This window comes from Barbatula barbatula (assembly GCF_947034865.1).
Source record: "Barbatula barbatula genome assembly, chromosome: 3".
Taxonomy (NCBI): Eukaryota; Metazoa; Chordata; class Actinopteri; order Cypriniformes; family Nemacheilidae; genus Barbatula; species Barbatula barbatula.
The window spans coordinates 20,299,307-20,314,453 of record NC_136764.1 but is presented as its reverse complement, the minus strand read 5'-3'; the positions used below and the strand labels follow the sequence as shown (position 1 = coordinate 20,314,453).

The 15,147-nt window shown below is 38.7% G+C and overlaps 2 protein-coding genes across 2 annotated transcripts; one reads left to right on the top strand and one right to left on the bottom strand.

The window, feature by feature from the left end:
• The first annotated feature begins 550 nt into the window (after positions 1-550).
• On the top strand, positions 551-9,081 carry gad3 (glutamate decarboxylase 3). The gene is made up of 15 exons (XM_079452687.1): positions 551-664; positions 863-1,008; positions 1,504-1,746; positions 2,634-2,724; positions 2,838-2,950; positions 3,046-3,161; positions 3,420-3,499; positions 3,583-3,637; positions 4,007-4,123; positions 4,208-4,272; positions 5,742-5,820; positions 5,909-6,058; positions 6,275-6,382; positions 7,305-7,394; positions 7,516-9,081. Exons 2-15 carry the CDS (start codon positions 873-875, stop codon positions 7,687-7,689), a joined length of 1,617 nt encoding a protein of 538 aa, XP_079308813.1. The 5' UTR covers positions 551-664; positions 863-872; the 3' UTR covers positions 7,690-9,081.
• A 249-nt stretch (positions 9,082-9,330) lies between these two features.
• On the bottom strand, positions 9,331-10,655 carry rnf152 (ring finger protein 152). Its single transcript, XM_079452708.1, has one exon. It carries the CDS (start codon positions 10,511-10,513, stop codon positions 9,923-9,925), a length of 591 nt encoding a protein of 196 aa, XP_079308834.1. The 5' UTR covers positions 10,514-10,655; the 3' UTR covers positions 9,331-9,922.
• Positions 10,656-15,147: the final 4,492 nt, after the last annotated feature.

Here is a 15,147-nt window from a genome sequence, read left to right as displayed (position 1 = left end):
GCATAAACTGCTTATATATTGTCTTTCCTTAGGCTAGTCATAATTTTTAGTAAAAGGTAGTTGTATTTAAATTGGATAACAGTTGATCACATAGTTCTTAAGGGACAGTTCACCCAAAAAGAAAATCTGTAAAAAAGTCTTTGTTCTGATCAACAGAAAGAAATATATTTGAAAGAATGTGAATAACCAAACAGATCTCACCCCCCATTGACTCCCATAGTATTTATTTTCCCTACTATGGCAGTAAACGGGAGATGAGATCTACTTTGTTACTGATATTCTTCCAAATATCTTTCTCTGAGTTCATCAGAACAAAGACATTTATACAGAAATTAAGGGTGAGTAAATTATGACAACATTTAAAATTTTGGGTGTACTATCCCTTTAAACTATTTTTACTTGAGGCAGTTTAACGCACCCAGGTAAACCTGTTTCTTCTTATACTGCTATCTATCTGCGTAGATACAGTTTAGCATATTTACAGATGTCACTGCATCGTTTTCATTGGGATGAAAAGCTATGTGTTGCAATGGCCACGCCTAGTTTGACTGAGGTTTGGGTGACTTTTAACCCTGGGGTGGAGGCTAAGACTTCAGGCAGAAGTCATTTGACACACAGGCTGCTGTGGTTATTGTCAAACAACAGTTGATGGCTCAATAATAAGGTAAACTGACTCGTGTTTTTTCAAGAGTGCTATTTAAGAGTGCTATTTTTATTGTATCTATCTGAATAATTCCATGTCAGACTAGTTTTACAAAAAAAAAACAGTTGTGTAGCGCTCTTATACAAATGGGTGGTTTTTAAGCCGATAAATGTGGTTGCTGAAGTTTGCATGTTTGTGCTTGCATGATCACATGTCTAGAGGAAATACAATGGAGTTTACACCGAATGTTGAGCAGCAAAAAGACAAGAGCACGCAGGACCTGGGTTCTTTGGGAAACACAGACGACGGTCTGAAATATGATAGTGGGCGCGTAGCCTATGACTTCAGCTGCATCTACAGCAAAGGTACAGCAAATACACAGATTAATGGGTGGTGAAAGCTCTGATGTACTACAACAGTGGCAATTATTTTGTGTACAGCTTTATGAGTTAATTTGCTCTTTTACTTTAATTCACAACCAACAGAGTTGGTTGTTTTAAAATAGATTTTTGTTGTCAAACATTAACGCCCGGTTTGACAGACAAGGCTTAGGCATGACATGGCATGGCATTAATCCTTTTGCTATTAACAAATCCAAATAGTTTTCATGTTGTTCTTTTGGAAATTGAAAGTAGCATGTGATTGGACAATTGGAAATTGGACAGCAGATTTACTTTGGTGCATTTTATACAAAAGATGAATAAAACAAGCCTTGCTTATATGCATGATATTGATTGACAACCTTACTTGTTAATTTTCTGCGGACAGACGAAAAGGAAAAAGTCTCCATAACACATACCTACTGTACAGTACCTATACAATGTTTTTTACAGCATAAACATCTTTTGTGTTTTGTTCAGACCTGCTTCCCGCTGAGGATGGGGAGGAGGCAACTAAGCACTTCTTTCATGAGCTTGTGAACATCTTGATGGCTTATGTCAGAAAATCTCTGAAACACAGCTCCAAAATTCTGGACTTCCACCATCCTCACCAGTTCAAAGATGGTTTAGAAGGCTTTAACCTGGAGCTTCCTGACCAGCCAGATAATCTGGAGCAGCTGCTGGTGGATTGCAGCGACACGCTGAAATATGGAGTTAAAACAGGTGCAAATCCCTTTATGCAACCAGTTTGATTTTAAATAAGATTTAGTACGAGTCAACATTGCGTTAATTGTAGGTGTCAGGGTTCCCAAATTTAGGAATACTGTAGTTACTTCACAAGGTTGCATGAGAAATCAAATGCTCCCTCAAATTACTCCAGTGAGCATTTGTAGCCTAGCATTTGCAAACAATTAGTTTGTACACTTGAAGTAACAATTTATATCCCCATGAAACAAAAGGAAATCATACATCTAGATCGTACATGTCCACATTTTTTTGCGTGACTTCAAGGGTAGTCTTCAAATAACATGACTACTCCAGAATAGGATTTTTACCTGTAGCTCATTTGGTTGCATTAGCAGCGCAGATGTTTTGTTTAAATCCCAGGAAACACATACCCGTACTGAAAAGAAGTCAATCTTAAATCGCTCTGAATAAAAGTGTCAAATGTATAGGCTAAATTTATACGTAGAGCAAATGTACGTACAAAATACAAAACATTAAGGCTGACATTTAACTGACATTCGCAAAGCAGGCATGAATGTTTACAAGAAATCCACTAAATGAGTATTAGGTTTAACTGAGCATTGTTATCTGGCTGAATACTGTGTTCAGTCTAATAGCCTACATTCTGTTCAGCACACACATGCATGGTTGCCAACAATCTCATGGGGTTTCGTAACTGAAGTGGCTAATTCACTGATCTACGGTATGTAAATGACTGATTGCGCATAGAATGCTAAACCAATGGCAGGAGGTGAAGCCACCGGAAGCAATCGCGCCTCCATCTGAGGATGCCCAACTGACAGAGAGCGCCGTATTTTGTACCTGATTATTTATTTTTATAAAGACCCTTTTTTGCTTTTTCTAATGTTATCGTTTACCACCAGGTCATCCAAGATTTTTCAACCAACTGTCAACAGGACTTGACATCATCGGTCTTGCAGGAGAATGGCTGACCGCCACAGCAAACACAAACATGTCAGATACGATTTCCATCTCTTTAGTATATTGTAAACATATATCAACAGAAGCGGAAATTCCTTATAAGTATACAGTTCATCAGAACTCATTTGACAACATTTTCATTACAGGTTTACTTATGAAATAGCCCCTGTCTTTATACTTATGGAGGAGGTCATTCTGAAAAAAATGTACAAAATTATTGGCTGGACTGAGCAGGATGGAGATGGCATCTTTTGTCCAGGTAAAATAAAAATATGTTATTTTTGTCTCTTAAGAATAAGCACAAAACAGATCTTTATTAGTACTTCATTAGACAGCTAATGACTTTCTTCGCAGGAGGTACCACGTCCAATCTGTACAGTGTGCTGTTAGCGAGGTTTTATCACTTTCCCGCAGTGAAGACCCATGGGATGTGTGCTATACCTCGCCTGGCACTGTTCACCTCAGCGCACGTACACAATCTCGCTAATTTTGTCTTCTCTCTCAGCAGGCGCGCTGTGACAGTTCCACTTACTTAATCAGACACATAGCACAGCACATATCAGTTATTACCTCTCGACCCACTGATAGAGAGGTCAGACGTAACATGTCACAGCAGCGTTTGAAAAACTCTCATTAACTGAAGTTCATTAAAATATTTCATGGCTTATACTGATAATGCAAAAGGTGACGATTGTCGGTGCATGTTTAATGCTCGCTTTCCTTATTAGAGTCATTATTCAATCAAGAAGACTGCAGCGGTTCTCGGCATCGGCTCTGACAATGCCATTGTGGTCAAATGCGATGAAAGGTAAGATTAGTGGAAGGAATCGTATGTTCAGAAGCTGGATTCTGTCCGGTGTACCGAGAGTAATTATCGTTTCTCTTTGCAAGGGGGAAAATGGTCCCGTCAGAATTGAAGTCTAGCATTGATGCAGCAAAGTCTAAGGTAATGGAAAGCTAATGAACAGATGAAGGTGCTGCAAAGCATTCGTATTGAAAAAAATGCATATTTTTTATCTGATAGGATAATGTCATGTTCAACTGGTAGAGCATGGCACTATAGGCGCCCAGGAATGCATGTAAAGCCAGAATGCTCTAAACATAACACTAGATGAAAGTGTCTGTCAAGGGCATGCATGTGAAAAATGAAGCATGCTCCGCGGAACTATTCTGTGGCTCTGTAAACTAAAAAGGAAAGTATAGATAGGGCCAACTTATTTATCCAATCATAATACCAACACAAAGTTTAAAACATTCTGGAACAAACAAAACAAAGATTTGACTCATTAAAAAATTGCTTGTTTGATCTTTATAGGGTCTTGTCCCGTTCTACGTCAATGCAACTGCAGGGAGCACCGTCTACGGAGCTTTTGATCCTTTGAATGAGATTGCAGACATATGTGAGCAGAATGGCCTATGGATGCATGTGGATGTAATACATCTTTGTCTCATTTTTTGTCATTTTTACTACAGTAAAAAATTATGCTGTTCCTTAACGCTTTCCCCTTATTTATAGGCGGCCTGGGGTGGTGGCTTGCTCTTATCCAACAAGCATCGTGGAAAAATGCATGGAATTGAAAGGTACGCAAAATTTGACAGGGCATTGAGTTGGGAATTTCATTGGATGTGGCACAGTGTCCCATGTAGTTAATTCAATTTACTTTTTATCATCACAACATAACCTGACTCATTGTCGTCATGATTCTGCCATTTTGGTCATGTTTTTCTTATTCTTGTGGCAGGATCATGACAGACCCACATGATGTTTTATTAACAAAGTTTGGGAGGAGCACGTGCAAATCATGACGCAACTGCCAGCCATTGGCCATTACGTATTCCGTCCTATTAAATCAAGAGCAAACTCTATAAATAGTTAAATCGCCGTACATCCTTCACTCTAAATTTCTGCAGTATACCTCCTCCACCCCGACTCCACTCTTTACCATTCGTGGGTTTTTGCTCTGTGTTTGCATCATTAAAGTATTTTAATTACTTCCACACCGTCTGTGCTTCGGGTTCTCTGTCCTGCTAACCCTGACACATCGCGTTGTTTTAAAATAGGACTAAAGAACTGAAAAGAGGATTTCAAGTTTCCGCATGCTTTTCATAACACGCTTTCAAAGTTAATGTTGTTTGTTTTTCGGTAAAGACAATTTTCAGTTTTGAGGGTACCGTTGTGTTAAGGCTGTTCTTAGTGGTGCTTGTGCTGTGGGAGGTTAAGTTTTTAACTGTCACAAACATACATTTGACAACTTGAACACAGATTAATAATGGCTGAGTAAACTATAATATGCAAAATTATGCAAATTATAATGCAACATAAACATAATTATGTGTTACCAATGAACATATTTTTTCAGTGTTTAATAATGTAAGCAATGGGATTTATCACTGGGCCGCAAGGCGTTTTCTGATTCAAAGACTGTCTTCATTATGAGCAGCTGTGAACAATTTAAGTGCAGCTTTCTGCAAACAGGTGCTTTTACCTTAACAGTTCAAGATATCAGCCTACTTTAAACGAAACTCTCTGATCCAAAACAAAAACACTTCCTTCATTCTGATGTTTCGAAGCTACCTGTTTTTCCACTGCCTTAACAAGAATGTGGTCTGCAAGATCTGCTTGAAATGTCAGCAGTCAACTCTTGGCATGCTTTTTCGACATCTTCCTCTTTCATTTTCGTTCATTTACACAAAGTGCAGTCTCCGTTGCCATTACGTTTGCTGTTCTGCCGGATACTTCCCTGCAATTCTGTCTGTAGGAGTGTATGGAAAGCACTTGTACTGAAGTGACATTTGTTCTGTGAGAGAATATTAAAGCAACTCACTCAACCATTTCAACCGCGAAACTTCTTTTTTCTGTGTACTGATGGCTAGTCAGAACCTGTAATTACCGTCACACTCCCAGAATACATCAAAACCATCACATTTTCAATCCAATGGATTCCACCTCCTGTTTTAACCTGCCTTTCAATTGTCTACTTTTTTAAAAGCGTTCTCTGAATTGGTCAAATTACTTGAACATCTTCTTGTTTCCATGCGTTTTCAACCAGGGCGGACTCTGTGACCTGGAATCCACACAAAATGATGTGCGTCCCGCTGCAGTGCTCGGCTATTCTGGTCAAGAGAAAGGTAAGCTGTAAGCTGCAGTTGAGATACATGTATGCAATGGTAATTTATTCACATCACACAGCAGCGGTTCACCTTGTGTTGTTCTCAGGGTATCCTGCAGGAATGCAATCAGCTGTGTGCCGAGTATCTCTTCCAACCTGACAAGCAATATGACGTGTCCTATGACACCGGGGACAAAAGCATTCAGTGTGGAAGACACGTGGACGTCTTTAAATTGTGGCTCATGTGGAAGGCGAAGGTAACGTCTGACAGCTTTAAAACCAATCGATGTGAAATTTGTATCAGGCTACCATCAGGTAAAAAATAAAAATTGTGTTGAAGAGAGATTGTTTGAAAAGGCCGAACTGAAATATTTCCAAGCAACTGCAACCAAAAATGCTTGAAAATGTGCACAAAAATAAATATAAAGCCAATCTGATTGATCCATATAATGAAACAAATGAATTCATTTTAGGGCTTAGAGGGGTTTGAAGCACAGATCAACCACTGCTTGGAAAACGCAGAGTATCTTTACTACAAGCTAAAGAGGAGAACGGATTTCCAGTTTGTCTTTACAGGAAAAGTAAGTACGATGTTTGCCTTAAATGTGAAAATCACAAGGGGTAAATCATTTCGCAAGCAATTGAACATTTCTATGAGATCTGTATTCATGGTGAATACAGCTGACCTATTTGCATATCTGATCATAAATATACAGTTTCTTTCTGAATTTACTATTTTTGTGTTAAGATAATATTATCAATGTTATTCATGTGAAATACAACAAATATTTTTCTCAAATTTTAAATTGCATTTATTTGCCGAAAATGAAAACTGGTGAAACAAGGTCAAAATTACAGAAAATATATTCTGTATTTTTACAGATGTGAAATACAGCAAAGATGACAAGTTCATATTCACTATTAAGAAACAGTAAGAAATATATACAGGTGCTGGTCATGTAATTAGAATATCATCAAAAAGTTGATTTATTTCACTAATTCCATTCAAAAAGTGAAACTTGTATATTATATTCATTCATTACGCACAGACTGATATATTTCAAATGTTTATTTCTTTTAATTTTGATGATTATAATTATAATATCTCAGAAAATTCGAATATTGGTGCCACACGCTAATCAGCTAGTTAACTCAAAACACCTGCAAAGGCCTTTAAATGGTCTCTCAGTCTAGTTCTGTACGATACACAATCTTGGGGAATGGAATTAGTGAAATAAATCAACTTTTTGATTAATTATATGATCAGCACCTATATTGTATGACCTGTTATCGTAGTTTTCATGTGTCTTGTCATGCTGTCAGTCTGTTACATTGCTGTTGGATGATTTTATGTAATTCCTGAGGTTTAGTTTAATTGAAATTCAACAGACAGGACAGTGGAATGAAATGGCCACAATACACATAGAAATGCTGATTTGTTCATTTGGAAAGAGCATTTTAATGTCCTAATGAACGAATTTTGTACATTTTCCTTTATTTTAGCCTGAACACAGCAATGTCTGCTTTTGGTATCTCCCACAAAAAGTGCAGAACATGCCTCTCGGTCCAGAACGAGACAGGGAACTTCATATGGTAAGAAATAGAGGCTCCATATATTAACCATTATGAAAGAGTTAGACTGGAAAAAAGATTTAGAGAGCGCTCCTTATAACCTTCCTGTAGCTTTTCAAGCTCACTTAATGAACTCCTACAGGTTGCTCCAAAAATAAAGGCAAAGATGATGGAAGAAGGATCCACGATGATTGGCTACCAGCCTCTTGGAGACAAAGTGAATTTTTTCCGTTGCGTTTTTTCCAACCCAGCAACACAGAGGGAGGATGTAGACTTCTTGGTAGAAGAAATTGTCCGCCTAGGCTGTGAACTTTGAAGCCGCCAAAAGATTACTTTCTTTTTGGTACGATATATGTCCTTATTTATGCCTCTGATGTTAACACCCTTCATTTTTTTAGCTTTTTGTTTTAGGAATTATACATTATTTATTCTTTGTAGAGGTAAATATGGAAAGTATATCAGATATTCTACCATTGTTCAGTAGTTCACGTTCATAAACTGAGATATAAATGATATTTTTAACGTAACATAAGAACTAACACACATAATACAATACAAAGTCGATGATGAATTAGAAAATTGTTTGATTTCTGTTTGGATGACATATTTTTATAATATCATTGCACCGTGTGTGTGTGTAAGCCTTCATGAAGGTGATTATTTGTCTACTAGTGCCTCCTGCTGGTGAATTCTTCTCATGGCCTGTATACCCTCATAGTTATAAAAGGGAAACATTGTTGATATTTAATGATGCAATGGAAATGTTACATTTTACATACATACAGTGTGTCATATAAATCATATTATATAAGTGTTAATTGTGTTTAGAATTTTCATTTCAAATTGGGGTGCAAAATCAAGCTGCACCGCTCTTCACGGTTGCCTGTTTGTCCTTAAAATTATATACCATAAAGGTCTTTAAAATTTAAGATACTGCATCACAACCACTTTTCAGTTTTTCATTCTCGCTCCGTTTTACCCTGATCACTTATATTCTGCTTCACTTATAAATTTCAAAAGCAGATGTGCTGGGCATGACTGGATTTGTGAGTGAGTGTAAAGATGGATTGAGCCAGTGTAGCGTGTTAATGGCCTGTTAAAGGCCTGTTGGATGGGTGATTTACTAAAGTTAGAGGAGAAAACAACACGTGTCCTAGTATTAGGACAACACCATTGATCATATACAATACAGTTTTGCACTTCTGCACGATTTCAGCAAATGTCTGCAGTTCTGTGCAGGATGTATATAGATCTGGGTCGAGTTAAATGAGGTGTGTTCCTTTGTCATTTTTCTGGTCATGGACAGAGCATACTTACATATGTGGTTGGGGCTTTGTGTTTAACTTTTACAGCATTCTTCTGGAAACAATGTAAAATTCATCTAGAAACAATGTAAAATTCATCTAGAAACAAGCCCTGTCGATTGAATAGAATGAATAAGCTTCGACAACACCCTGTAACAGTATCTTGTAAAGATGTTAGACACAATTATGTGATGTATATAAATTGGGTATTTGATGGAATTAATAACTAAAACCACATCTTAAGTTTGGATAGTGCCATCTGTAAAATAGAAAATACATCATGCCATCAGCGTCGCATAAACATTCTAGTGAGAGCAATCTCGATCAAATCCATCGCTGATAACATCCTTAATAATGCTTCAGGCACAAGGCTGTGAGAACCTTTCATTAAATGTCTACAAGTGAAATGTCCTGGCTGTGCCTTCTTAATGTTAACAGCTTTTATAGGTGCATTACAAAAGAGACCATGAATGAAAATCTGGAGCTAAAATATTTCGACTAGATCAAGGTTTCCAAATATTCAACCCAAGGTCACAGCGCCAAAACAATAAGTGGAGCTTTGAGAAAATGAGCAGCATGAATGTGTGTATTTAATACATTTTAAACTAATTTTTAAAGCGAAGAAAATAAACCAGATCTGTCATGTAACCAAATCAACCTGAGATGCATTTTAATAAGTTTAATAAGACAAAGTCAAAATCCACGAGTAAAAAACATAACTTGGTACAGAAAGGAACTGCTCAGTTTAAACAGTAAAGCTGTACATTACAAATCTTCAAACAAAAGACCCATTTAGATACATACAGAAATTAGCATCATTCAAGGCAGTGACACTACACACAGCCAATATGTGGATTTTACTGTTCAGTCACAAATTGGACACCCCGAGTATAGTATATACGGTCAAGAATACATGATTCAGTAAGGTTTAGAGACGACTAGAATTTCCCTCATATACTTAAGACATGCGATTACATTTAGATAATACTGCAAGATTCATTAATACATTTCTGCACATTAACAGAACAAATTCCCTAACAAGTAAAGCTTTCATTGACATCTGAAATACAGATCTGCATAGATTATTCTCTTGACCTCCGCTTACAGTAATGTTTTATTTCATTACCCTATTCTCTCGTGTATAGTTATCATCATATCCTGTCATATAGGTTACATGATATCCATAATCACTACTGTTAAATCAAACAAGACATCTTGCAATGCATTGTGTGCGCTGGACCGATCTCAACCACAGGAAATAATTGTGAAACGTTTGGAGACACATGACATATTGTGCAACACAATGCCTAGCAGAAAAATTAAAATGAACGCCACAATAATCACAGTGCACACTCCAGTCCATGCAGTGGTCTTAACAGCCATATCGTCCCCCATCCCCTCCTCACCATGATCCTCCCCCAACACCAGGCTCCGTCCATCTGGGACATTTAACACACCAGCACTTTTAGGAGTGAAGCGGCACGCTGGCTCTCCGGGGATCAGCGGCCCATCAGTGTCCAGAGGCACGGGCAATAGGTAGCAACCGTTGTCGGGTAGGTGTATGAAGATTGGAGTATGCTCAGAGGAGTGTGACAGACTGATGATGGACACCACTTCCGGGTCGTCGGGGAGATGGGAGACGGACAGGCCGCTGGGGAGCTGTGTCACGCACCGGCACCAGGGGCAGCGGATCTCTCTTTGACTGAGCCTCATCTGGTTCAGGCACACGGAGCAGCATGTATGCTGGCAGTGCAGCAGTTTGGGACGGTGCCGCTGGCTGAAGTAGTTGAAACAGATTTGGCACTCCAGCTTGGAGCACTGGGACAAGGTCTCCATCGTTCTCGAAATGTGGCTGTTTCACATAAAATCTTGGTTATTTTACTGCATTCACGCAGACAACTTGTTGAACGCCGGTATGCTTGTATATCTGTATTGTCACTTTCCTCTGACCACTGAGCCTTGATTGGCTGTCAGGACTTTTAATCCATGTCTGGCTTTGCCTGTGGAACCAAGACAAGGATGTTACATCAAAACAGTCTGTCAAGCGTTTAATCCAGAGGCGAACTTCTGGCACATTCACAAGCAGGCAGATGGGGTTAATTTAATATGCGCTAGCTGTGGGCTGCATCTAAACTGTTGTCAGGCTCGACTCGTATGCGGCCGTTTGGGATAAGCAAACAAATCAGCAGGGATTAAGACCGTCCACAGTCACCCTGAGACTAGACGTGGAGGATGCTGAGCGAACCGTTTGAACAAAACACTTAAACAGCGCTCTTATTTTTGTGGAATTGGTTAATTGTCTATTATTCATTCTCTGGGCGTGTGATATCTATGATTCATACTCTAGGGATATGATTCATTAAGTGATTCTTACCATGAGTTTAGCATGGATCTATGAAGCTGGTTGAGTCATTTGAAACAGTTGAACCTTAAGGCAGTCCTGCCTCATTTAATGATGCAATCGCTCTGTAAAATAAAGGAAATTGCATGAATAAACAAAGGAAGAGCAGTTTAGTTGTGTCATCAAAATGTCATTTCTGCCTTCAAATCTGGCCTTAAAACTCACGTTGCCATACTTCTCCCCTGACTGCCGATCTTTGTGTTCAATGCGCTTCTGTTTTTCTCTTTTCTCTTTGATGTTGACTCAATAAATACCAAGACAATACTACTATGTCTTGCAATGTTAAAGGGAAACATTTTAAATTTCCCCTCAAGTAGTTCAAACCTTTATAGATTTCTTTGTTCTGTTGAAAAAGGTGCCTGTTTGTTTTCCTAGATTCTTCAAAATATATAATTTAGTGTTCAACAGAACAAAAGAAATATGCAATATTTGTTCTACTATGGTTAGCAATTTCAACTGCTCACATTCTTCCAAATATCTTCGAATAAAACCAAACAAAGAAATGTATACAATACATGTAATTCAGACAGAATTTGAATATTTTGGGAGGTGGAAAAGTGTCCTCGAGCTTAGGAAAAGGCCTTTGTAAACAAATGCATTGCAATAATTTGATAATGCCTTTGAATGTGAATTTAACATGTAATCGCCGTTATACTGAAATCAGGGTTTGTTTCGTTGCCACAAAATGTTGTTCTTCTCAATGTGCAGCATAATCCACTTCCAGTGGTTATTTATGAGCACGCACACCGTGGGTGAAATTTTTCAGTGGTTGAACTGATTCCTCTTACAGGCAAAAGCGAAATGTGACCTAGTTAAGTTGAGCCCTTAGGCTAAATCTCTGAAACCTGCATGACACATGACTATTATCATGCATGAAGCTGACCTGTGAATGACGGCCCCAAACCCCTCCAGCACTCACGCTTTCTTCTGACCTTAACAAATTCAGAGCTTCAAAATATTTCTAAAAACTGATGGGGGCATTGGATTCCTTCAGGTACTATACAGCAAATCTGCATTTTAATGGGTTGGCTTAATGCTTGGCACTAAGGGAGCAATATTCGAAGCAATAGGAAGTGTTCTGGTGCCACAAATGTCAATCACCTCGAGCAACGATTTAACAAGTGAAAATGTAATGACTTGTCCAACTTCTCAGCATAAACAGACGGCCGAGAAACATCTTTCTACACATAGTGAAATAACACAATAACTTGCTTGTGTAACCATGATATATAACTAAACACTTTGTAGTTAAAGTATTAACTATTTGCAGTTAAGAAACAGTTCACCCAAAAATATACATTCTGTAATCTTTTACTCCCCATCATTAACTTCTGTCTTAAAACCCAAATGACTTGTGTTTTATAGATATATGAAATGGCACATTAACTATATGGAATACTTTTATTAAGCTTTTATGGTGCTTGGTATCTCTGGTCCCCAATGGTCCCCATTTGATGTTCGGAAGAAAGAAAATCACACAGGTTTAGAATGACACGAGTGCGAGTAAACGATGGCAGAATTATCATTATTGGATGAGCTATTCCTTAAATCTATTGTGTGCTTCTCTTTCAAGTTTATGGGTTATACCATTTGAGAAATTGGCCTTTCATCCCCTGAGAGGAAAATGATTAATAATGCAATTAAGCCTGCTATTGTGACATGAATGGACGGACACCCCTGAGGGTTTTTATTATTATATATGCACATTATCTTGTAAAGAAGCAAAAATATTTCTATGTAATCTAAACACACTACAGCGATCCCATAAAGGCACGTTAAGGACGTATAGATATCAATACATTGCTAATAAATCAAAGGGGCATTACAAAAACGTACAATTATTGAAACCTCCTAAAAAACTCAGTAGAAAAATTACTAATTTGAAAAGTGCACCCAACATCAAATAAACCCGGAGTTTTATTATTCATTTTATGAATCCAAAGGTTACAATAGAAATGCAAGGTCTTCATGTTGTTCTTGTGAGAAATTCACTTCTCTAACTAAATATCACATTGCATAATTCCGTTCTGCAATTCTGGTAAAGCACACAGGGGAGAAATGCGCCAATCTATTAAAGGTCCTGTGGGCAAATTCCCTAAATCACATGAAATCGTGTAGGTGTAACCTTGACAATGTGTCCTTGTATTTCTCACTTTTGTATGTACATCAATCTCTCCTTTTCTGCTGAGCAAGCTGGCTTTCACCTGCTGTCTTTTCCGAAACGTAGAATATTTGTTCTTTTCACTACAAACTGCATCATTATATCATCACGCCGTAAAACTAGTCTTATTAATCTCAGTTTTAAAGACAAGTAAACATCTCGGGGTCACTTTGTGGGGTCCAATGTCGGGGGTACTGAGACAATGAAACAAGCAGGTGCTGTAAGGAACTGTCAGCTGCACGCCATGGCGGACCATCAAACTGACGGATGCAGCTGAATCAGGGGATTTGTCAGAAAGGGGGGAAAGAAAAGGGGGAAAATGAAAAATGTCATTTAAAAACTGAGGCTTTGTGCCAATCTCAAGGGCAATGCGTTTTGTTGAGCAGGTGGGGAGGGTGTAGCTCTAGGAGGTATTCATGCATGCCCTTGGCCTTTACTTTTTGATACCTTTTTTTTAATGCAACGTGGGATGCCTTTGGGATGTTTGTATTTGGGCTACGCACCTCGAACATTAACCTATGTAAACAATGCAGAAATCTGCAACGTCCCTAGGCGGCTCCTAACTGGTACAGCAATCTGCAAAACAGTTCATTTAAATCGCACAATTGTTCGTGGTTATCTTTTATAAACAAAACACACTATACTGTACCGACAGCTTGAAGAATCAGATTAGCATTTAACTGTGTACTAAAACACAGTCAAAACAGGTGTGAGATTAACAGAACCCTTGCACCGATTAAAGTACAATGACTTCCTCTTCAACGTCCCTCCTGAACATCATCACACACTTGTGTTAATAAGAAACCACATCTTGAGGGAAAAGGGCACTACAATGAGTAGATCAACAACCATCTGATAGTAAAGCACTGAGATGAGAATGAGATAATATCAATGGATTTTACTTATCAAGACCCAAGGACACAGTAAAGTCAAAGCGCTTTAAAAACTGCATCAGATAACATCATTTCGTTAAACTGAATGTGTATAAAATCTTTGTAGAGACGTCGTGCAAAAGGATAACCCAAATATTTTGCAGACTGTGGCATGTGTGGGCATTATCAGGGCAAGCAATGATACTATAGTTGTTATTGGCTGCGCATTATCAAAGTGTGCTGCCTATGTAGAGCATCACGCACTCGGAAAGCCCCTTGATAACCAACAAATCCGGTCTATAGTCGGCACGCAATGTTTTGAGACGTAGCCATGGTGGTTTCTCTTAATCAAAACAAGACGTAAAATAACCGGAACAGGGACACATGCTATTAACCCTGCAGTTATGAGTGCTAGTGTTCCTACACTGCTGCGATACAATGAAACAAGCTACTGTACCCTTCGTGCATTTACAACACTGAACTCAGACGCCGTCACTTGCAATATATTACAATTGATCGCTGGTCAGAATACGAAAATGTAGTATTAAAGCAAACGAGGGTTGAACTTGGCCAGGTTTTAGTTTGTTTTCTTTTTACGAGCAAAAGGCTTGACCCAAAACTCATACTTGAGTCAAGCGCACTTCACAACACCAGAAATGAAAGCATGCATCAATGTATCAATCCGGAGCGCGGACGGATTTGTTGGTTATAAACTCTGTGGCTCACATGGGAGAAAATCTTCCATCAGCCTAAACAAAGTAAACACGAGGGGCAAGTGAGCTTATGACGCTTCAATGACGAATAGAAACGACTCACCTGTATGCAGATCGAGACGGTTTCTTTTCTTCTATGCGATGGGAACGGTACGCACGCAAACCAGCCTCATCTCCTGTGTGCTTCGAAGACTGTACCGTAAACCTCGCCTGCTACTCCCACACCACAGCCAATAGACAGCCACCTCTGCGAATGAGACGGCCAATAAAAAAGCAGCCTAGACCGCTTGCCGCGCCCTCGCATAAACGTGTCTTGGCACGAA